This window comes from Rhea pennata, chromosome 2 (genome assembly GCF_028389875.1).
Source record: "Rhea pennata isolate bPtePen1 chromosome 2, bPtePen1.pri, whole genome shotgun sequence".
NCBI classification, from domain to species: Eukaryota; Metazoa; Chordata; class Aves; order Rheiformes; family Rheidae; genus Rhea; species Rhea pennata.
Window position 1 is genome coordinate 7579371 of NC_084664.1, and position 24279 is coordinate 7603649.

A 24279-nucleotide genomic window follows, 5' to 3' on the forward strand; every position below is an offset into this window, starting at 1 on the left:
GGGCAGAGCCAGAAGCCAAGAACGCCCATCACCTAGACCTAGTTTAACCACGCTTCCCCCGTGCCCTTGATGAGTTAAGGCCAGCTGCATAAAGGCTCTTCCTCTCCCCAGCCATAAACAGGGAGTAATTTTGACCTCATGAGGCCGTGAAGATTAGGTAGCATTAGCAAAATGCTTTGATGGTGAGCAGTGCTGCTTACATAAGGCCTAATTAGAACCTGTTGATCTCTCCTTCTCAAGAGGTTAGAGCAAAGCACTGTTAATTAGCAATGTAAGCCCAGCCAGCATGGGTGTGGGCACCAGGTCTGTCTCCAGCACGTTCCTGCCCAGCGACACCGAGGCACCAAGCCCCACTGGCATGGCAGCCTGCGATGCCTGCACCTGCAGCAGCGCAAGCTTTTTGGCTGCAAAGGTGGAAGACTGCACGCTTCTGGCCCTTTTCATTTCGGTGCAATAGTAAATGCACGAGGTGCTTATTCACTTCTGGGCTGTACGTTTGGATGTAGGAACTTTTCTGTTCAGAGAAGCTGAAAAATGGGAAGCCTGAAGTTTTCTCCATTTCTTCCAACGCTGCAAGAACTTCCTAAGCAGAGTCCAGTTTTAGTCCACATTGCCGTGCCCTTGGTTGAAAAACAACATACAGCTGCTTGGTTCATACGCTACCATACCACCACTGCGAACCCTCGGGAGCTGTGAACTCACTTCTACACCACCAACACCATGCAAAGCACCTTTACTGAACAGACAGGAAGAAAGCTTAGGCATGATGCTCCACAGCCAGCCTTGGCTGCCCTCAGACCTTCCTCATCGCAAGGTTTAGTAGCAGGGATAAAATTTCCCTATGCACAGAATAGAGACCTGGAAAGAATAACCACAGACTGGATTCCTGCCAGCAATGCACACTCCAGTTGCAGAGTTACACCTGCCCCATAGGTTTCGTGGTTCTCAGTGGACTGAAGGCTGCTCAGCTCACTATCCTGAACTCAGCATGCTGAAAACTTCCTTACTATTCATGCAACAAAGAAAGGAGCTGGATTGCAGTGCAAGTAATGCAGAATTTTGGCCTTTGCCTATTTTCTCCTTTATAGGAGAGTGCTATTTAGTTGCAGAAGTTTAAATTCAGTCAAGTTAATGCTCATTTCACTTGACAGAGTAGCTGAAACTTGCATTTTCTTAACAGAAAAAGGACCTTTGCACCTTCTCCTGCACTAGAAGTGCAGAATCATCACTAGAAGTAAGGCTAGGCCTTATTAAGCATATATCAAACTTCTCCTAGCCTGTGCTGGAGAACAACAACTTCCTTAGTAATTTAACTCTTAATCCAAGCATCATTTATCACAATCCTCAAGAACTTTTAGAAGACCTGGAGTGGCCTTCTCCAGCTGCACAAGATTATACAGAATCCATGCAAACAGCAGTTTGTTATGTACAGGAGTGTAAGTTGATAACCAATATCGCACTTCCAAAGGTACCTACCCCTTTTAGGGCTCTCTAACAACAACAAAACTTAACCTGTGCAACCCATCAGGCTGCTCAAGCCTCTATTAGGCTGTGTAACTGCTGGAAGGTGCCAGCCTCAGAAGTCAACTGAAATCTCTGTACACTGAAATGCAAGTAGTTCAGTGATTGTATTTGTCCACATTTCATTAAAACTACAAGACTGTTGCACGTGGCTGTTCTTAGATTTTATTAGGAGGAAGGTTTGAGCAAGTGAAGTAATTTACTGTTTTACTGGATGACCCAGTGATAGGACAAAGAAAACAACATAGGTTGATGAACGTGATCCTTCAGCCATTGCAGGAAAGAAATGTAAGCCTACTTCATAATTCAGAGTACTGCTCAGGGGAAGTCTTGGAAGTTCTCTTTGAAAATAATCCAATTTGGCTTGAAGTTCTCTCCCCAAAAGCTTCACTCCCTGGAAACTGGACTTAATTATCCCAGGACCATTGGGTTCTGCATTTCTTCATCCATCCCCTATAAAGCCTAAGCAGTCAGTACTTTTTAAGTACCAGTGCAGTGGCTTTTTCAGGCTTTAGAGATGATCAGTTCTCATGAAGCCATTACTTTACACCAAAAAACCCACCAAACCAACAAACAAGAAAACCCCACACCAGTAAATGTGGCTGCTCAACTTTTCCAGTACTCTGCAACTCCTACATTTGATGACAATTTTCTGGAACATAAGTTAGACACTAAACTTGCCTATTTCAAAACTTACGTCTACAAGTTAAGGGAATTCATAACCCCACTGACATCATGTGCTGGATGCAATGCCAATGTATGATCCTGAAATCAAGAATCTTTTTCCTCACAATGACCCCTCAGACTTTGCTAAACTTCAGTGGTCTAGTATGTATGAAAATCTTCCATCTACAGAAGCTGATATTTGGCATAAATTATGAAAAACTCAGAGATCAGCTTTCAAAAGAACTTGGTCAATAGCTTAGTTGCAAAGAAAGAACAACTTTTTGCCAGAAAGTCAGATGAACAATCAGAATAATCTATCTCACGATGACAAAGAGAATAGTAATGTTTTGTACATGAAAACTGTTAACCAATGGTTTTAAACGATTTATTCAGTAATATGGGGGAATCCCTGAGCAGTAAATGAAGAGACATGCTGACCTTGTATCTTTTAGCATTGCCTGAAATGCAAAAGCTAACTCTGGCTGCAAAACCATTACAAGTTTCTATTTCTTTTTATTCCTGCCAGAAATCAAGTCTTCAATGGGGGCGGAAATGCATAAGAAACACTCTTCATTTAATACAGCATTTTCCTATTTCAGTATCGCATTCTATACAAAATAGGTCAACTGTACATTTTTGGGTTTTATTTTCAATGTACTTGATTACATTACAAACTTAATGTTTGTTTCTAGACTGAAGAGATTTAAGATTAAGTCTCATATCCCAAAACCAAGCAAAAGTTTGCAGCTGGTTGCACATGAAGCTGGCCAAAGCTGCACCGGAACCCCAACGTTCTCAAAGGCCAGGCTGCCATGAGACCACCACTCACCTCCATCAGTGATGTCTGCGTATAAAAGTAGTATAGCAATACACGATAAATAACCCACATCAATTTGTTCGAAACACACAATTTATCTTAAATGTTACTTTTGGTTTTTTAAGCAAGTCTAAGTTTGTAAGCTGGATAAATCCAGTCAATTTTGAAAGTGTTCCCAGTTACACGTCCACAGGAACAATTTGTAGCACAGGTGTGTATTAGCCACTTGTGACAGATTTGTGCACCCTTTAGTCCATGACTTCTGGGTCACATGAAGGAAAAGACAGTGCTGGTTGCTCTACATGCAACCCAATTATTTCCCTCCAAATTAGATAAAGGTGTTACCTGTGTCTCATTTTCATCAACTGCCACAAAGAACAACTGAGCTACTCAGCCAGCCTGGAGTTCTGGTACCAAAAATAGTTTGGATCACTAGCAAACACCTCTTTAGCAAGAGTCAAAAAATTCATTGGCTTCAGGATCTCACACCTCTTCTTAAGGCGAGCAGGTAAGCATTTTTCACAAAAACAAGTTAATATAGACAATTAACAAAAAAAATTATGAACAGAACTTTAAGGTTTGCAGCTATTTTATTTACAAGTATACATTTAACACAAAGAAACACTGATATCCAAGCCTAGTTAATAGTAGTGTAACAATATGCATCATTTTGATGATTATTCTAACCAACAAACTACACTGAAAAAATTAATGCCAGTAAAATTCTTGGTCATAATATTAAGAAATACAATATATAAATTGAAAATATGATTGCTTAAAATTTGAAAATGGAAGTGAAGCCATTTGCACAGGAGTCAGAGTTTAACATAATCTGAAGGGAAAGGCTCCAAACCAACTGTTTATCTTTCAGGTTAACAGAAAGAGGGAGGAAAAAAAAAAAAAAAAAGAGCATAGTTTATTCTTAAAGATAATGGGCAGTTTTGCTTCTTCAGGTAGAATGTATTCCCAGTGTTTTCGTGTTTTGCAGTGGAATTACATTACTGAGCACGAAGACTTCCCTTGTGAAGCTGCCCCATCAATTTTTTCTGCCTCCAAAATTATCCTCTTAAAAACATCAACGGCAGTCTGCAAAGAGAGGGTACAAGATTAATAGGTAGGAACAAACTACTACTTACTGGAAAAAAATTTTCAGTGCAATTCCACCAGCTACACCAACAGATAAATGTATGTTCATATCTTATTCCAAAGTCAAAGAGCTGAGAGAAAAAAAACAGGGTAATTTCAGTTCTGAACACAGCCTTTTAGAAGGGGAGTGTAATCCCCTTCTCCACAACAGTCCTCAACTATTTTCTTTATCACTGCAGGGAGGGATAAGTTTCAACCGAGCTGTATCAAAACAGAGCTAATTACTGTAATTCTGCTTTATATTTTAAGTGTTTTAAATACAAAGGTTGTGCTGAGTCACTGACAGCATTAAAGATTTCAAAGTTTCACTTCTCCAGAAAACAAACCAACTCATTCTCTCCGAGCAAGCTTTAAGACTTCACGTAACTACGTAAGAAAAGGCAGATTTTTCAGCTTCAAGCTGCACAGCCCAGCACAGGAGGGCTGAATTAACATACCTGATCTATGAAGAGCCCAGTCTCTCATATACATATATGTTCTCATCTTATCTGTAGGTGACCCCACTATTTGCTCGGTGCAAGAAAACGAGGGGAAACGTAAGTCAAACTGGCAATGTTCTAATGTTAAGCAACACCCTTTGATAAAGTCACCCTGGCAGCACAGGTGTTCTATTTTGTATCTGAAACTGCTTAAACTGGAAAACAGCTATTACCAATGTGTTCAGGCTTACACTAATATCCTAGCTTACTAATAGAATATAAAGGATTGTAGAGAGTCCCTCTGCAAAATCATCAATTGGGCATATACTGTCCCTTTATTCCTTCAGAAACAAGACAGCAACTACTCTTGAAATGAGTGACATGAGTCACCTGTCCTGTTACCATTTCCACTTGGACTATCTTTTCTCCTTCCGTATTTAAAATAAAGCTGTCTAGGTTCTCCAGTACAGAAGTCTGAGCTCATGAAATGGAGTGCATGTGCTCAGAAGGATAATACCTCCCCAGACACAAGGATGCTAGTGAGTACAAGTTTACAGCTTTTCATTCGAAAGTGTTATTTCCTACAAAAATAAAATTTTACTGAAGAATCCTTTCTTAAGTCTGCAAGACAGCTGAATTTGATGCAGCAGATTTTATGGAAGAATCTGATTAAGCAGAGGTTTTATTGATTTTGCGTTGTTTTTTTGAGATACTGAATGATGATGAGAGGAAGGTCCTTGGGACACAATCATGAGTGCTACTTGTAATAAATACCATACACAGTAAATCTATTCTTTTTAGGATATGTTCAGTTTTAAGGGCTTTTAAGGCTACTTAGCATCCATCAAGATACTCAAAACTAAAACAGACAACATCCCTGTAAGATTTCAGAGAAGTGATTTAAAAAGAAAATCTATACTGTAGTCAAATACAATGCTGAAGTGCTTGTCTATATTACAGCATTTCCACATTAAAGATTCACATACTGAAGTACTGAATAATAGGTGATGGTTCCTAACACTCCTAACACGTCATTTGCAGTTTATTTAACTCTAGCATCAGTTTCATGAATACCAACTGTATACACTATTTCAAAAAGGGAGGTATATTGATTATGTAAAAGCAGTAACATAAGGAAAGGATAAAAAAAAAGTTGGGGGGGGGGGTTGTTTTTAATCAGCATGCTGAAGAGCACTCTGATTTATCACTATGCGTTTTGACCTGGCAGATGTTCTTCCTCCTCCACAAGGTATAATTTTTAATTGGATCACTTCCAAACAAATCCCATTGGCTAAACTAGTCCCACAAAATCTTGAAGTAATCATAACAAGATTAGATTGAACTTTAACATTTCCTATACTTATACCACATGTGCACAGTATTACTTCAGGAATTATTTAAAATACTTAATCAGTTGGAAATAGAGTATTCTTCCACATAATGAAGTTTCCCTGCAATCCAAACAGATTCTGAGAAAAGTAGCTCATTTGCCTAGAGCTGTACAATGCATTTCTTGTGCAAATTAGATTCCAGGAGAACCAAGGACAGGTAAGACCAGTTTGATATCGGCTGCAGTCAACTAGCGAAGTTTCCCTTGGTGAAAACTTGCTAGTTTACAAACACACTGCAAATACAACAATAAACCAAAGCATACAAATATACCAATGTTTCATTACTTAGGAGTTGACATTTTCAACAGCTCACTTTAATGTGTAAATTCTTTACACTCCTATTTAAAAACACCTATTAAAAACACAGCTTACTCTGTCAAGCAAGAAGCTGTATATTCTGTCAGAAATGCACTGTTTGAACAACTCACTTGGAGGAGCAGGCTCAGGGCTTGTTAATCCATTTCATACAAAATACGTTCTCACTGCAGGTTCAATCACTGTGCTACAGCTAACCCATAGGAATCAGTAATTCAGCCCAACAATGCCGAAGAATTTTAGGAACTGCTTTTAAACAACACAGTAAGGTTTATATGCTTTGTGGCAAGGAGTAAAGAATGTGGCCAGACTTTATACACATCTGACTACATACGGTCCAGTTACAAAATGTGGGTCATATCTAGCCTACTGAACGCTTCCATCTGGCTTTCCGCTACCTCTTCCCTCAGGGAAACGGAATAGACGTTAGCTTGGGCAACACATGGGCAACGCAGCACCTCGCTGTGTGCGAGAAACACCGGGGCTGCTGCTTCTGTGCACACGCCCCTCGGTATGAAGGGAACGGACAGCTTGGGAGCTGCAACTCTTCCTGCAGGAACATGTTGCCAGGAGCCAATGCAGTAAGATCCAAACTCCAGGATCCAGTCCACAGCTGCCACAGTCAGGTCATCCTCTGTTATGCTTCTTACTTATTTATTTATTAAAAACACCACAAGCACGAGACTATTTTATTATTTCAGAAAGTAAATTCTCAACTGCTCACATGAGTTGATATTGGCTCAGGACTGGGCAAAGGAACTTGAACAATGGTAAGGTAAGGAAGAGATTTTTTCCCATCCTTTGCCAGTCCAAATACTCTCCTAAATAAAAACATTCCAGACTCCTGGAAGAGGGCTAAAATCCCAAACTGCTTTATAGCATACACTGAATACTGTATCTTCTGAGCTTGAAGATGAAATCACTCTTGGAAAAGAAGCAATGCCCAAGCCCCTGCTTTTTAAATTGATTTTGTTTTGGTCAGAGGTAAATATCTTTGTCACTCCCTTCTCCTAAAAAAAAGTTCATCTAACAAGTTAAGCCCAGCTGGAGGAAGACAACTTGGTTGCTCTTTACTTCTAAGTTCTTCCAGTAGAATTTGGCTTCCAACTTCAACTGAGTTTAAGACCAGTTTTGATTCTGGTTGTATTTCAAATCATTCCCACTTTTTTTTTTTTTTTTTTAAACACAGAGATTAAGAAGTAAAGAAGGTACTACACTATGTCTTGGATGAAACAATGTTGGGAGTCCCGTAAGAAAGCTCTAAGTTTCTAAAGTTAAAGTTGGCTAGGTAGATATAAAGCAGTTCAACACATCCAGTTAGGATAATCAGGCTAATTCAATTTCTGACCTTAGCTTCGGGTCTAACAGGGCATGATCTCATGTACCTCGTATTTCACTTACAAGATACTTGATTCCTTTAAACACACTTTCCACCTAAAGAGTGAAGTCTGCCAAAAAAGAGTCAAGATCCAGGTCTCATAAGAACGTATTTGACCTCAGAAACCCTTGCCAACCACTAACATTTATCTTTACTGCAATTTTAATCTTTGTGCCTCTCATTTTCCATGTATTCAAAGTGACTGTCATGCCACTTCCAGAACGTGGTACCTTTTGATAACTCCTGGCAGAATAGGTCTACTTTGCTTAAATTAATCTGCAGAGCTATTCCAGTCGCCTAATAATGTAGAGATATTCTCCTATGACTCCACAGATGTTCTGATCAAGATTTTTGGGTCAAAAGCAGAAAGAGGGAAGAGTCAATGCTTTTCCACCTCTTTTAGGGCAAGGGGAGCCTATTCTGAAGGAAACATCCAAGTGGAAATAATCTTATCTAGCTTCAGCAGTTCCTTGCAAATAAAGCTGTGGTAAAGAACAGAATATATATAGCCAAACTGAAATCAGCTGACCTCTGTATCAAGGAGTACTTTCCACCGCTGAAGAATACATACCAAATCAACTTCAGACCATTGTACTACAAATCACCATGCTTTTGTTTTCTGTCCCCCAAACAGAGTTGGGCAGATTTCAGAGGAAAAAGTTTAACAGAGTTCTGCCCACCCAGAAAGGTTTGAGCTTTCTGCCTAAATTCTTAAGCTCTGAATTCCAAATCCATTCCAGGTCATTCCTTTTAAGCATTAAATCAGCTTTCTGAAAAGCAAAATGAATCTTAAGCATAGTTTTGGATGGAATTTAGACTTAGTTTTGATAAACAAGTTACATTTGCTGTACGAGTCCCAGTCAGGGGAAGATCCAGATGAATCTCCAAGGAGGAGGGGAAAAAAAAAAAAAAAAAAAAAAAAAAAAAAAAAAAAGTATCTGCACACTTATTTTCTTGAGAGTACAGACTTACATAAGGTGAGCAATCAATACCAGGAAAACGGACAAGCCTTGTGACTAAGTTCAAAATAAACACTTTGTTGCCCAAACCAAATGCAGTTTCAGAGTAAGAGAAGGCATTCTGTCTTGATAGAGGTCTATGTATCAATTTTTTGATCCTGTCAGATTATGACTGGGGAGAAACAAGCCATGAATTCAGTGCTATTTCTGATATAACTCCTAAGAAGGGATATTATCATCTGGCTACCTACCTGTTGCCTCCTCTTCCCCCTAGCATCTTAGTTCTCCTAGACTTTATACTTAGCTTTCAAACCACAATTTTCCACCTTCCTCACTCCTCAACAACTGTTTGCTAAATGGCTAAGGCGGCTGCTCCAGTTTTGAACTCCTTTACGCTTCCTTCTGTACATCCCAAACTTCCACAGGAAGCATACCACATGGCCTGAAAGACGCTCAGTACTGTAGGCACCCACCTCAGAAGTGACACACGATCCCTCTACATTCTGAAGCCAGCCAAATTTACCAAACATGTTACGTAAGTGGCGTGACCTTACCACTGTACTTTCCACTCACAGCAAAGAGGAACTGTATTCAAGCACCTGCTTCTGTCTCCAGAGACAAAAATCTACATTTTCAACAAGCTGCATTACCCAGTGATCATGCTTACAGAAGGCCTGGTAAGAATAACTTTAGCAGCAAGAATTGACTGAACTTCTGTTTTTTCTTCGAATTTGCACAGGACTTTACAGAAGTCTGAGTATCTGACATACAGTTCTGACATTCCTATTTCCATGAAGCCTACAAATTTTGCTGTACAAGTTTCATCTGGCAGCATAACTTAATACAGACAATCTGAGGCATGCAATCTTCAATGGACTAAGGAACAAACAGAAATACGTGGCAGTCAATAGGACTTTGTTAGTGCAGCAATTTAATACGCAAGATATGCCAAGCATCATAAAAAAACTTGCAGCTTTCTTGCATTAATACAGCCAGCTTTTTTTTTTTTTTTTGGAACCAGACAAGAAAATATTTCAGAAAAGCTATCAGAAAGATAGACTGCAAGATATGAATTAGTACACTCTTATACTTGGTGAACATGCACCAAAAAAAGAATCTAGGCACCGAAGTATTAAGTTGTAAAGAAAAAGAAAAAAAAGAAAAGAAGAGATTAGCTTTAAATGATTTCTTCCTTAGACTAGTTAGTTAGCAAGTTAGATTTCTGGAGTGTGCATTTGAACGACTCAAGTAGTACAGAGATGATGCTGAGATATTTCAGATTTTCATTACGCACAATTTTGACAAGGTTAATGTAAGTGTTAGCCAGAAACAGAAGTACTGATAAAGTAAATCCAGACCATCCACATCTGGAGGATAGAGGGAGAAAAAAAAATTTCTTCTAGTAAGTTTTTCTTCCCGAGAAAAAACAAGTCTATACAACTGCTCACTGTCAGTAGTTTTAGAAGCTATCAGACAAGTTATTTGATTTGCTTTTGGGAATGGGAAGGAGGGAAGAAAAAGCTGTTTAAACAAGTTCTGTCCTAGCTGAGATTATCCAGGAGACTGAGGATGTGATACCCTGTGTTTAACGTAGGGTAAGATAAGCATTTCTTCTGCATAAGGACTAATATGGACCCATTTGTTTCAAACTAGCCTGACAGTGTCCTTCTGACCTAATCACATGCTTGCATTTTTAAAAAGCAGCATATTGACTATGCTAAGCTGCTGCAAGCAATAGCTAACAAAAAATCCACACAGAAACAAAAAACGCAACAGCAGTTCCTCATTATTTCAAGTTCAAATTAACAGATCTTTGCAGCTTATGTAACTAGTGTCAAATCAGTGACAAATGAAATATTATCAACAGCCATAGGAACAAAATCAAATACCAAAACATATTCTGGAACATGTTAAAGTAAGCTTAAGCATGAAAAAAAGGATGCTACTTAACATGTACTTAAGCATTTTCAGAGAAATTTTCTTTTTCCTATCAGAGAAAGATAGGAAACCAACAACTAAGTCTGCCTGGGTCCTATTTGGTCAGATTGTGGCCTTCTGCTAACTTGACCATCGCTGCATCACAATAGCATCCAGTAGCCTCTGCTGTGTTGCAATTTTTGATTTGTCATGGGCTCACGAAACCATTATGCCCCACGTCAGAGCAACGAAGTTTTGTCTAGTGCCTTAAACCACAAGGTTCTTCCACTTGTACCAGTCTACTCCTCTGCAACATCACAAGTTCACTATTTAAAGTAACTGTAGTGGACCACAGGCTCTGTCCCACCCACAAAGCAGATTCAAGTTTTTGTTTGTCACCAACTGTTCTGCTACGTTCAGTGAAGCTAAGCTTTCATTTCTTCTCTTTTCATTTACAGATATATGGAAAAATGTGCGTACTTAAACCTGAACGCAGACAGCTGTTTTGTCTCCAACCATCTACACAAAATATCTGTTGAGTACAAGCATATATTTTAGCTTCCTTTATTGAGAGAGATTAGAAAGTCATTCCATTATGTTGTTACTCGAATAAAGTCAAGCTTAATCTGTTACCTGATTTTCTTTAGCAGAAGATTCCAAGAAAGCTGCATTCCAGGATTCTGCTAAAGCTTTCCCTTCTTCATAGCTGATCACCCTGTGAAAAAGCAAAAGAGAAAAAGTATGTTTCTTTATAACCTTGTAGAAGAACTGAAATTTGATACTTCAGAAAAAGTCCTTAGAGTACCAAAGCATATAAAAGGAATGTTTTGTGAAGTCTGTGATCCTGAGCATCTGCTATTGGCTACTGTCAAATACACTACTGGGCCATGTAAAACACTGCTGTGACCCAGACAAGCAGTTGTCCCAAAGCATAGTTTCATTTGTGTAATCTGTAATATCATCTAGTGTTTTACAGTTGTGAAAAATACACTTCTGTTAGTTGTTTTTTTAAAAAACAAAGTGTTAAACCACTGTTCTTGGAATCTCATAGCACAAATCACCACTAGAACAAAAGTTCACGGCTCTTAGTTCACGTTCTGGACGCAACTCCTTTGCCAGCACATTATTATAACCTTCAATTTTTATTTCAGTTATGGAAAGCCAAGAACAAAACTACTGTACTGCAGCCACAGGAATGCCTGCTGCTGTCTTACATTTCACATATACTGGAGTTCACATACCGTTCCATATGCAGGTCTTTTTTATTTCCAACCAGCATAATGGGTATTCTGTGAAAGAAAGTTCAGAACTTCAGAATAGTTATAGTATACTGAACAAAGTACTAGTAACATGCCTGCAATGAAATGAGATGAAAGTGTCACTACTTACTGGACTTTTCCCACCATATCCAATAACTTGCCATGGATAACTTTTATCACTTCAAAACTGCAAAATAAAGGGATGAAGTCACACATGCACTCCAATGTTTATCTTTAACACCCAATACACAAGCAATTAATTGCATATGTAGATTGCTGTGTTTAAAAATTACTCTATGTATAGGGGCAGAACTGCAGAGATGCTGAAAGTGTTACTGCTTTGCATACAATAGACAACACGGTTCCCAAAATTACAAAGGGCTAGTCTACTACCTATCATTATAGCCTCCCCAGTTATGGTACCTGCAGAAGTAAGTAACATTATTTAGAACTGATGCATCTAACATACAAGCACTAAAAGTATTCCCCGCCCCAATCTGGTTTGTAACTGCAGTAAGAAATTTAACTACTATATTTCAACAAACCTGGATGAGCATGTCAAATTAAAGCACATTTCCAAAGAAGTATCCAGTTAAGTGCACTCTGTCTTGACATAATACATCACTTTTTAAGAAAACGTCGTTCACATAGGATTGTATGGTTTCATGCACGTGAAAGGTAAGAGATGCCCGAGTTAGAGTTCTTATGGAGTATGAGTAAACTGATCTGCAAGATGGTACTGAAACAGTGGTTATTCAAATACTTGTTGTCTGTTCACCTATAACGTACATGAAGTTTGAATGACTGCAGATAACAAGCAGTACTATGAAATGCCAAAAAGCCAAAAGCCTCGCTAATAAACTCACTGCATTTGACATTCATCAGTTTTCAGAATGAGTTACAGACAAGGTTAAAGAGTAGATGTTGTGCTCCTCTAACTACATTATGGAAAAAAATACTGATACATAAAGTGCACAATTCACTTTTGTTCAAAGAGAGAAGCACAGGTTCACAGATTAGAAATGCAAATATACTGCAACAAAAAAGTGACTGAAACTTTTCCAGCTTCCAAGGTTGTAAGCCACAGGCAGTATCTTGACTTGCACTGCATTTTAATTAGAATTCAGACACTTAAAAATAGAGCAGCATTCAAACATACTTCCAACCCACAGTTCTGAAAGAACTGGTGCCTACAAGTGCTATTCAAGCTATCTAAGTCATTAAAAATTCTCACTTCCAAAACAAGAAAGGTTACTATATATTTAGAAAGGATTTTGTGTCAACCACAACTGTTTGTCCGACTTAGCAGTGATTTTAGAGACAACATATGTAAGTGAATGGGATAGGCTGGAATGCAACACTTTTTAATGTTCAGCTCTTAGTCCTCCTGTTAAGGGAATGAGTTCTTTACAGAGAAAAGTAACTTAGTCTGGCACAACTTACTGTTAATAAATCAAGTATGATGTTACATATTTAAAAGAAAAATGCAGAAATCAATGAAAAGATTTTAAGTTACCAAGAGCTTATGCTGAAGAGTTGTTAATGAAATTCTGGTCTCGAGAACTGGTCTTGGAACTGATTTTCACATTATTATTATTTCAAAAAATATGAGTTAACTGGCATTTGCTTGTGACAAAGTTCAGAGGCAACACTACAAGCAAAACTAAATGACCCTGCAAACTGAAACAGAGAAAAGAAATAAAAAATCTGCTACAGATCACACATGTTCCTTAGTCTGATGCTACAGCGAAGATCTAGGTACTGGCCATAGGATAACTAAATTGCTAGTGTAATACACTGCCTCCTCTTCACTATTAGGTGTATTGTTTCCAGTAGAACTAGAAAAATGCACATCACTTGCACAGGGCACCAGTGAATAGTTTCAGTATATAGTTCTACTAAAAGTTCTATAGAAATATGACTCTTCATATTCCTACTTCTCTTCATTTCCCAATTCTGCGTATCTGCTTATCTAGTATCATAAAATCATAGAATGGTAAGGTTGGAAGGGACCTCTGGAGATCATCTAGTCCAATCCTCATCATAGCCCATACGGGGATTGAACCCATGATCTTGGCATTAGCAGCACCATGCTCTAACCAACCGAGCTCAACCAAATAGTTCAAGAGTTCAGTTTTAGCTAAAAAAAAAAAAAAAAAAAAAAAAAAAAAAAAAAAAAAAAAAAAGACTAAGGACAAACAGCTGAGTTGATCTTTATTAACTGATCAAGATGGACTCCAAAAGAGAAGCACTATTTAGATTCAAATAAAAATACAGACACAGAAAGAAGTTGCTAAGATCAGAATGAAACTGGCTTGACTAGTTCAATTGAAGGATTCACAAATCTTTCCGAAGTAATAAGGGTAGAAGAAGGTGCAGGGGTAGAGTTTAAAATAGTACTGACAACGCATAAAAGAGTAGCAAAGTCCTGAAACAGCAAGAGATCTGAAAATCATAAGAGGTCTTTTCCAGTTCAGTCAAACAGTGTTGCAGCAAACATATCAGTGTGTGAAATGAACCAAAAATTTACAAATTGTCAGATAAATGTGTTACACAAAATCAAGAAACTTAGCTTAATTAAATTCCGATTTTGTATCTTGCTAAACTAGAGCAAAAGCCTTTCAATAACCTTGCTGCTTAGAGTCTGAGAATATTAAAAAATAGGGCATTAGCTTTACTCAAGTTCCACTTAAAACTTCTCACTGGAGTTGAACAGAGAAGATTTTTTTACATTTGATTTATATATATATATATATATATATATATATATATGTATGTATGTATGTATGTATATATAATTTTTTTTCCTAAGGATATTTGTATTCTTTTCTGCCAAAGCTGGTACCTTGCTGGATCAATACTCAGAGCAATATATACACTTTGACCAAAGTCACAGAAACCAAGACGGTGAGAGTAATCTGACTGCCTAGGTGAGTCATCTGAGCTGGAGTACTGTGAAAGATCTGTTCCACTGCCTAAACACTGTACTGGTACAGAACACATGGTAACGTATAGAACAAGACATAATTATTGATGCTTTGAAGTTTAAAGAAAGAAAGAAAAACTTGTATTAAGTTGTTTAAGATTAAAATACTGAGGAGTATAGTATCTACCTGAAGTCTAAGCATATCTTACTCTATCAGTATTTTCACCACAATTTCTTTCTATTTAAGTGTTGGAATGCTACCACAGAAAACAAATTTTCATTTTTCTAAGCTGTTAAGTTCATGGAGCTGCTAAGTGCAAGACACCATCAGATAAAGACTGCAGTAACTATCAAAGAGCAAGTCAGCAAGAGCTGCTGATCAGGAAACAGCATAAGCTGTAGAAGCCTCCAAGCCATCTATGCTGATTTTGGTCAAAGACATTTGTGTCCCAACAGTAAATAATAGTAAAGAGAAAATGTTGATAGGTAAGTGGATGAATCCCTACTTAAGGCTAAGAATACTTGTATTTCATATAAGGTTGCTCAGCAGCAACAATGAATCTCTGACTTAAAAAAGAGGTAGTTTAGTTTCTCTAGATTACATTGAAGTGTAACACCTGTTGTGTTTCCTCCAAATCATGCAGTTTCCCAGCACTACTTTCCCAGCACTAGGAATCTTCCATTCTCGGTTCTCATCTTTAGTATCTGTTCAACACTGAAGGCCTTGCAAGCAAAGGAAGTTTATAATCAGACCACATGCTTTGAGAAGCACAGAGTAGTCAATGAGCAAGCAAGCAAAAAAAACAAACAAAAACACCCCACCAAGCTGCTCTACCTGTTTTAGGATAGTCTACTGTAAGAGCACTTTGGATGCCCAATTTTATCTAGTTCAGAGGAAAAGATAGGCAATTTATAAAAGCTTACAAGTTTCCATTTAGCTTTTGGAGAACTAGTTATTACGTGTGAAGAGAAAGCACTCCCTTACCCTCCTAATGATAAAGTGGAAGGCCTCAAGTCTTAATTGCTCAAACAAAAACTTCTCAACTAATCCTTATTTTAGCTGATAATGAAGATGCTGTACAATACCAAAAAAGGACCTATTCAGACCACTATTTAAATAAACCAAGAAAACCAGACGGAGGAGACAAAATAATAGCAGATGACAAACCCTCACAAGACGGTCAACATACTTCTTACAAGCAAATGATGGATTTCATGGATGGAATCTGTCCTCATGTTGGAACGGACCACAGCCAACTACGAGGATGGAAGAGTTACCCTGGGAAATTTGTCAAGATACTTGCTTCAATACAGCGAGAGTCAGTCCACAGGCTAAAAGTCCTCTATTGCTATCTGTATAGAAGTTTTTGATGATTAACAAGAACAATCCAAGACAGGAAGTCAAAAGAAATACCAGTACTGTAGCAAGCTACAAGGCTGAGACACTGAGCTAACAGCTGATTGAGTAGTTCACAAAAGTAAACATTAGCTGAAAGGGCACTGTACAAGTCCATTTCTGGAATCAACCTATGTACTTTTACTTACACCTCCTCAGTACAACTCAATTATTCTCACTTCTTACACAGCATCTTTTTTATTAGTCAGCAAAGTGCCTGTAACATTTAGATCTGAGGGGAAGTTTCTGGAAAACCATTGATTTTTATTTCCATTTTACTTATAAGGGAAAGGGAGAATAAATGAATTATACACATGTGAAGAAAACACAGCAGAGCCAGGAGCTGAGAGCCCAGAATGTATCTCGTTGCTACGTTAACTATGAGAATATAATAGATTTTATTACCTTTTTATTGACGTGACTGAATAAACAAGAATGTAGCCATTGATGTCTATGGAGTACGTCTGAGGAAATATGGAGTATTCATCCTGTGGAAAGGAATGTTGCATTTAAAGTTACTTATTGCCACAGCTCAGAACTTGACACTAGCAGACCACCAGCAGTTAAGCCCGTCTTATAAATGAGATGTGAGATGCATGACTTTCTTGTATATGCAGCACTTCAAGAATTGAGGGATTTTTCATCATAATGCTACCTGTGGAATCTTTACCAAATTAGAAGAAAGCGAGGCAAGCCTAGGATACAGCCTGAGTTGGTCTGTATACTCTTAAATAAATAAATAATCCACAGCCTTTTGGGTTTATTCCCTCTAAGATTACGAATCAGCTAAAGCTATTCCCAATCCTTTTACTGTGCTTAATTATCATTTATGTTAGTACAAAACATCCACTCAGTACTATCACTAATTAGCAATTATACCTCTCATCTTGCTAGTTAAACATTTCAATCAAATTCCAAATTTCAACAGCTGAAGATAGGATCTAGCAGCTTGATATTTTAAATGGCACTGATCATACCAAAATTATTTAAGAGATCTGCAAGTAACTGAGTAATTGCACCTTATCAACCAACTAAGGCTTATCAACTGTAAATGGAAAAATTATTATTTATCAGTTGCTTTACGAGAACTAGAGGTTTTTATTATATGGCAAAAATTTAATTCAAAAAAAAAAGATCAATCACTGAATTTATTTTCCCGTATAGAAAACAAATTGACCTAACAGATTAATGAACAAGTAGTTTTTAAATAAGATTGAAAGACTGCAGAAAATGCAACACAAATACTATGAATCCCATGCTAAGAAAACCCCAAATTAAGTATTTTAATAGATGTTCTCAGGGAACATTTACATTTTGACAAGAATCATACATCTTCAGTTCTCAGTTTTTTCAACCTATGTTTCTCAAGTGATTTTAAAGCTAAAATTAACATAACCTCTATGTATATTGTCAGGAATGAACAGATGGAGCAGTGCAATCATTCTGCTTAAATCTAGACAGCTAAAAGAAATCAAATTTCCATTAACAGGCAAATGGGAAAACTCTTTTTAAATCAGCTTCTTCACAGATTCAGCCAAAAACATTCCAGAATAACACTTGTCAAAAGATGCCTTTAGTTTTCTTTACAGCTACACACTGAGGACAACCCACCCCCATTTTTGCTCAAATGCCAAACTGCTACTTCAGCTGGCTGTGTAACCCAAAAGTCAACAACAACGGACCTGAGCTAGTTGGCATGAAAAACAGGTGAAAGTGCAACTCCAGTTATTTGACTTTATCTGGAATTCTTCATGACTGTCACAGTTGGAATGCAGGTCTAGGTAAGACGCTCTCTTACACTTCTCTTCCGTGATCCCATATTGGAACATCTGTTTTACTGAACTACGTAAATCTGAGTAGACTGTCACAAAAGGTAAAGAGGTATGGGACAGAAAAGGAGTACCGAAAAAAAAAAAGTGCCATAACCTCAACTGTTTCTAGTTCATGACTTGAAAGTTTTTGGCTTGTTTGAACTAACTAACTAAATATCCAACCACACGCCCACCAGTATGCTTCCTGGAATTCTTGAGTAAAATCAAGGACTTTGGTAAGCGACAACACAACGTGGTTATTAAGTACATCACATAAATCTGCAATATAATCTTTGCTATGTTATATACACACACACGAGGACTCCTACGGATCATTAAGACAGACAGAATTTGGAGAGAGATCTGTTCAAACCATGCTTTCCATCACCCAGCATCTTCTCTCCCCTCTAACCCTATGAGCCAGAACTCAAAGTTCAAGTCTTTCATAGGAGGAATCAACATTGGAAATAACCACAGATTGGAAGAAAAAAAAAAAAAAAAGTACTTTAGAGTTCTATAATATTGTACAACAATAAATCAACCTTGAAAATAAACTTGTGCAACAGATATTCCTGGAGAGGTTACACGGCCTCCTTTTACAAATTGTGCTACAATTCCAGCAGCAAGGAAAGCATGCTTTTGGCACAAGGCCAAACCCATCGAGTTTGCTCTGCTACTCGCACTTCATAGATAACTATTCCAACACAGTGTGTCCATCTCTCAGCCTCACTCTCTTCTGCAGAATATCCCCTCTCATTCATACACTTGCCCCATCAGATATGATCAGTATCACTGTTTCTGATTACTCTGGACTTACCTGACAGATTCTAAAAGGATACAATGCTACTGGTCAATACAAGTTTCCAATACACAAAAAAAGCCTGGTTATTCTTCAGTCCTACACTTCCCTTCAAAGAAAGGCATCGATCATGCCTAGAAGGTTACAATCCTTCTGAATACTCCCCGAGGTATGACCAAGTGTCCTCCTGCAGCTTTAAAGCCTTAAGTACTAAGAACTTATTTGTCAATGCTATGATTATTTAACGCTACCCAGTTCTGAAAAACCCACAGCCTTAATATCAGAGACTCACTGTAGGTAAGATCATGCAAACAATAACAAATTCAGGATAAAACAACAGGGGTTTAACAGTGCCAGTTCGCCCCCCTCTTTTTTTTAATAAAGTCTTTCAAAAGACAGCGCATTTTTGTGCCTGGAATGTGTACTCGCCTACAAGTTCTGACAAGCAGCACTCCGTAACGAATACTTGTATTTCATGAACCCTACTGGCCATGCCACAGGACACTTCTTTAGGGTCTTGTCCTGCATTCCTGTTCGCTACAGCTCAGAAGCGTGCATGAACCATCGCTTAATTAAAAATGTAAACTGTACTAGCATACTGGTAGCTTGGTCAAGTGCTGCCTACATGCATTTCTGTCTACTTCTTAGGAACATTTCATCGATACAAAATTACCGTGATGTAACTAGAGCATACAAAAAAGAATACAGTCATGAACAACTTTCGGCCAATTTATTGAACTGACGTTCTCTATCCAGAGCAGGATTATCAGTTTAGTCCATAAACATTAAGGTGGCTGCTTACAAGCATAAACTTTTGGTACATTCAAGCTAACACAGTTCCTTCTTCACTTTTTTTTTTTTGACATTACCTACTTTAAAAAATAGCTACTGTTTAGACAGCAATAGACAGCATGGGGGAAGGAGCTTTTATATGAACACTATAAAACCATTGCTCTTTGGTGAGTTAACAATGAAGTATCATTTAAACTAAACTTCAGTTCTGAACGCATGCATCACTACTGATTTAGCTCTACTAGACTATGAATACCTGTTGTCTTAATTTTGAAGAAAGACTAACAAGAAAAAAAAAGATTACTTACTTGGCCAGCAGTGTCAACCAGCTGAAGATGATATTCTTGGCCATTTACTGTGATCAGTTTTGTAAAAGCTACAACAAACAAGAAATACATACACATTTCAGAGTTATAAGCAAGGAACAGATCAGTAACCACTGCTCTGTACCATTGAGAGCTTAAGCATTAAGAGAGAAAAGGTTAGTTGTATGTTTTAAGCAGTAAAAGGCTAAATCAGGTGGCTGTGCTTTCAACTATCATATTGCAAATACTGAAATAAGAAATTTACATTGCAATTTCAAATTTCAGAAGATTCCCACATTGGGTGCAGCAGTTTTTAATTTCAAATAACTCTAAAGGAAAAGACAAAAGCTTTTTACATGTATTTCAAAGAGACTTCAGGGCAACTATATTTTGTGGTAACTTGAGACATTTAAACACTATTAGCATCAAAGCTGACTTTAAACTGAGCACAGGATATTTTCCCCAGTTTCAAAGTAGTTCAGCAAGATCAATAGCCTAAATAGAAATATTGTAAGGCAAATGATCTAGATAAAAAAAAAAAATCTTTGGGGCAAGACACATAGAGCCTAACTTTGATTATGCTAAACCTAAATAATCAAAATTTAGCTAGAAGCTCACCACATTTATTCCTCAGTCAGGAAGTACATTCAGTTCCGAAAAGAGATGAGAGCTGCTTCTCATCCGAGGCTTTATGAAATGCCAATGCCTGCTGTGAGCTGAGAAGCTTCACTCAGTGTTTGTATTATGCAGCTACCAAAGCAAACAATGTCATAAGTCTTAAGTATAACGTACTAGAGAGCATTATGTGAACCAACCGGAACACACCAACCCGGACGCAAAGCTTTGTGTTTGAGCTGAGTGCAATACTAAGGCCAAAATGATTACTGAACACTGCTGATGTACTGAATAAGGTTTATGTCATCCTCTGGTTACGGCAGCACTTTTCCCAAGTACCAACTGCCACAAGAAACCGCATCTTTCTGCAGACTGATGAGCGGGGAAAAAAGCCAACACTAAAATGACATACTTACCATATCCTAAACTGTCTAACAGCTTCTCAGAAGCTGTAAAGTTGAATGCTCTCTGTCCAACTGTTCTATCTCATGCTTGCTCCTGTTGTGTTTCCCCCCCACCAACAGTATCTCCTACAAATTGAAGCTGGCCAACCCTCCTCCTCCCTCCTGGCAATGCTTGTTGCCCTGTCAAGTCTTCACAATGTGAACAATATCTTGAGTAAGTGGGCTGACTTCACACTGGAATATCCAATCACACTGGAATATAAAAACCCAAAACTGTGACAAAGTCAGGCTAAGGAAACCAGCAGAGGAGTTACCTTATTGGGCAAGGGGAATATCCAATATTCAATGTGCCTAGGAAATCAAAGGGATTTTTAAAACTTACCTCTTTAGAAAGGGGTCATTCAATAGATATTCTGCATTAGTTTTAGCTCTGCACTGTCTAAACCACAGCCTAAAGCATACATATAGTTTCCATAACATCACTGGTAAGTGTCATTTGAACAAAGCCTCAACAAGAGGATTCCTACCATATCCTGTCCATCCCCGAAGAGGTTTGTCAGCTATAGCTGATGCGCAAACAGAGCGAACAAGCCACCATCAAGTCACAGTCAGGACACTGCTGTCATCACTGTACGCAATTTCAGGATTATGAGGCAGGAGTCCAAAACCACAGTTAGCTTTCTGCCTAACATGAGTACTATGGTGGAACAGAAGCAACAGTTCCTTTGAACACCTTAACACATAGAGTTGCTGTATACAAAAGTCACTGCTTCAAATAAGAAGAAAAATATTCACGTGGAGAGACACAATACAGTAACACATGTATTAAGTTTCTCATCCCTTGACACTTCACAAACATATCAAAGCACTCTGAAAGTACTTTCAAGAAGTTTATGAAGCTAATACTTAAAAAGGGACAGAGACAGGTGGCAGCTTCTTCAGATCATTCTAGAAGCTTAGAATAGACTAAGCAAAAGGCATCATCACCCCCCCCCCCAAAAAAAGAAAAATCACAGAAAAAACCCAAAACTGTGATAAAGTCAGGCTAAGGAAACCAGCCGAGGAGTTACCTTACTGGGCAAGGGGAACTGCCAGCGCAGGCTTCCAGCACTACGAACAGCCTACTTCTGGAACACAAAGCTGTGCTGATGAAGTCGTAATTAATAATTCCCATTTCTTTGCTGAAGCTTGCTAAGGAATCAATCTCAGGGAAGCCATATAAGCACGATTAGTAAACTGATCAGTTTACACCAACTACTCAATCCACACATTTCTCTCCTTGGCCCTGAGGAAGTCTTCCCTTCCGGTTCAGTTAACCACCGGTCTGGGACACGTTGTTCTCCACTGTGCCTACCAGCAAGAGAAATGCCAGTAATAATAGGATCAGTAAAAAGCTGTGGCACACTACAGCTCTTCCTGGGACGGCAAGCACAGATTTCCGCAGGCCAGAAACATCTCTGCAGTCACAGTCATAGTGTGACCATCTGCAAAACTCTGCCTGTCAGCCGAAGTATGGGCAAAGCCTGTTTTAGCTCTGCTGAAACACATCTCAGAATAGGACGTGCCTACAGATTGCAACAGATGATTCAAGTGTAGTTACAGGAAAAAAGCTGCAGTTCCCACCCTCACCTATTTTTTCTGCTCCTGCACTGCCGCTTTTTAACTCTCAGGCACATGAATGCAACTGTTTACAGTGTTGACACATTGCTGAAACTCAAATAATTTGATGATGCACTTAATAGCACAGCACCAAATAGATGTATTCATGCAGTTAAGGGGGTAGCAGTGAACAGCAGAGCTACAAAGAAACTAAAGCCACTTTGCAGTCAGAGAAACTGCTGCTATGATTACAAGCAGAGTGCAGCCCTGGATGGTGCTGCAGCTCTGATAGGACAGTGGAAGTGTAACTTACGCTGCAACTTCATCAGCTGTAGAGCATCACTATTCATACACAACTCAAATGATTGCTGCTCTGTAAGCAAGTTATTATGATAAGAAACTAGCATCAAGCATACAGATACAGACTTTGAGATCACTAGCACTACAGAGTAAAGGTATGAAAGTGGTGTAAAATTATTCTCACAGAGCTAATGACTGATAGCTAAATAGAGCCACCTTGTAAGAGCTCCTTAGCTATTACTTTCTGCAGCCCTCCATTAGAGTCTACCTCATCTTCATTCCAAAGTCAATACCTGTTGCTGATCTGTCAGGACATCTTTTAAAACCTTTGAGATGTGTAACGCAATATAGCTATGCTTAAGTTTTCTCAGAAGCCTCATTTCCATCCCTTGGGAAGGAATCAGAGCACAGTGCTAGGAATCTCTCAGACTGCTCTGAAGAACAAAAGCAGCCGGCTAGGCCTCAGGGGAGCTGCAACAAGAACGTTTTTGAGACCAGGGGGATCAAATCAAATCTGCTGCAATACAAAGTCACCAAATTAGTGATAAATAAGGACAACCCTGCAAAGATGGGGGCAGAGTGAGCGCTGTATATGTCTTCATTTTCTACTCCTTTTCCGACCTATTTATCTGCTTTGTTTTTCAAATTAAGATTCCAGTTTTTACTCCAATAAAATCTAAGAGTTTTAAATCCTTTCAGTCTTTATGAGAATGCAAAATAAAAGAATGTCTGAGCTAAACCAGCCTCAAAGCTCTGTCCAGCTCAGTATCCAGATTCCCACTCTGTCACGTTTCTGCTTCTCCTTCCGACACTTTTATCAGGAATTACTCTACTGTTTCTTCAAGCTGGTTGCCTTAAGAATAGCTACCCACTGTGGTGTTACTCCTGTTGGGGCTTTAAGAAATTTTGTTTTGCTACATAATCAACTCTCACCTCCACTGCTGCCACAAAATCCTAGAAGTTACTCTGATACACAGGTTTGCTAAAAGCAGCTGAATTCAATATGCTCTTTAACTTAGGTAAACTAACTTTTCCAGATCTAACATAATACAGTCAAAGGAAAATGCAATAGTGAAGCAGTGCTGACTTTAATGAACACCGAAATTAAATCCGATGCAGCTTACTTTCCTTGTACCATTCTCAAAGAATGGTAAAGATTTTTACACTGGAAAGTAAAAATACTAGAATGCCATGTTCTTACAGGTGAAGGCTTGTGCACTGTGCATCTTTGTCCAATAAGAGCTCAACTACAAAGCTTTAGACTCCAACGTTTGGTGTCAGTCTTACCATTTAAACACATAAATTATAAAGATTAAGCTAGTAGCAATAAAAATATTAACTCTGGTGCACCATTTGGTGCTAGTGAATGTTTAATAGTCCCATACTACAGTCTCATACAATACTTTAACAGCGCTGATGATACTGATTATCAGTAACGATTTTTTAGACACAAAACAGACAACACACAGACAATTACCTAGCTATTATTTTTCCATTTTAAGTTTTGTGGCACTATAGTAGACACTACCACTAAATGAGAAAGT

At 38.4% G+C, this 24279-nt stretch overlaps 1 protein-coding gene across 2 annotated transcripts in view; it reads right to left on the reverse strand.

The window, feature by feature from the left end:
• Positions 1-3575: 3575 nt before the first annotated feature.
• The window catches only part of RHEB (Ras homolog, mTORC1 binding), a 42903-nt gene continuing 22199 nt past the window's right edge, over positions 3576-24279 (reverse strand). The window contains exons 3-8 of one of the 2 annotated variants that reach the window (XM_062567657.1): positions 19821-19888; positions 16516-16598; positions 11919-11975; positions 11771-11818; positions 11163-11244; positions 3576-4090 (exon numbers count right to left, since the gene is read on the reverse strand). In XM_062567657.1, the coding sequence (XP_062423641.1) occupies positions 3998-4090; positions 11163-11244; positions 11771-11818; positions 11919-11975; positions 16516-16598; positions 19821-19888 (431 nt within the window). In that variant the 3' untranslated portion in view covers positions 3576-3997. The remainder of the gene's footprint in view (positions 4091-11162; positions 11245-11770; positions 11819-11918; positions 11976-16515; positions 16599-19820; positions 19889-24279) is intronic. The other variant, XM_062567658.1, reaches the window with a different exon arrangement.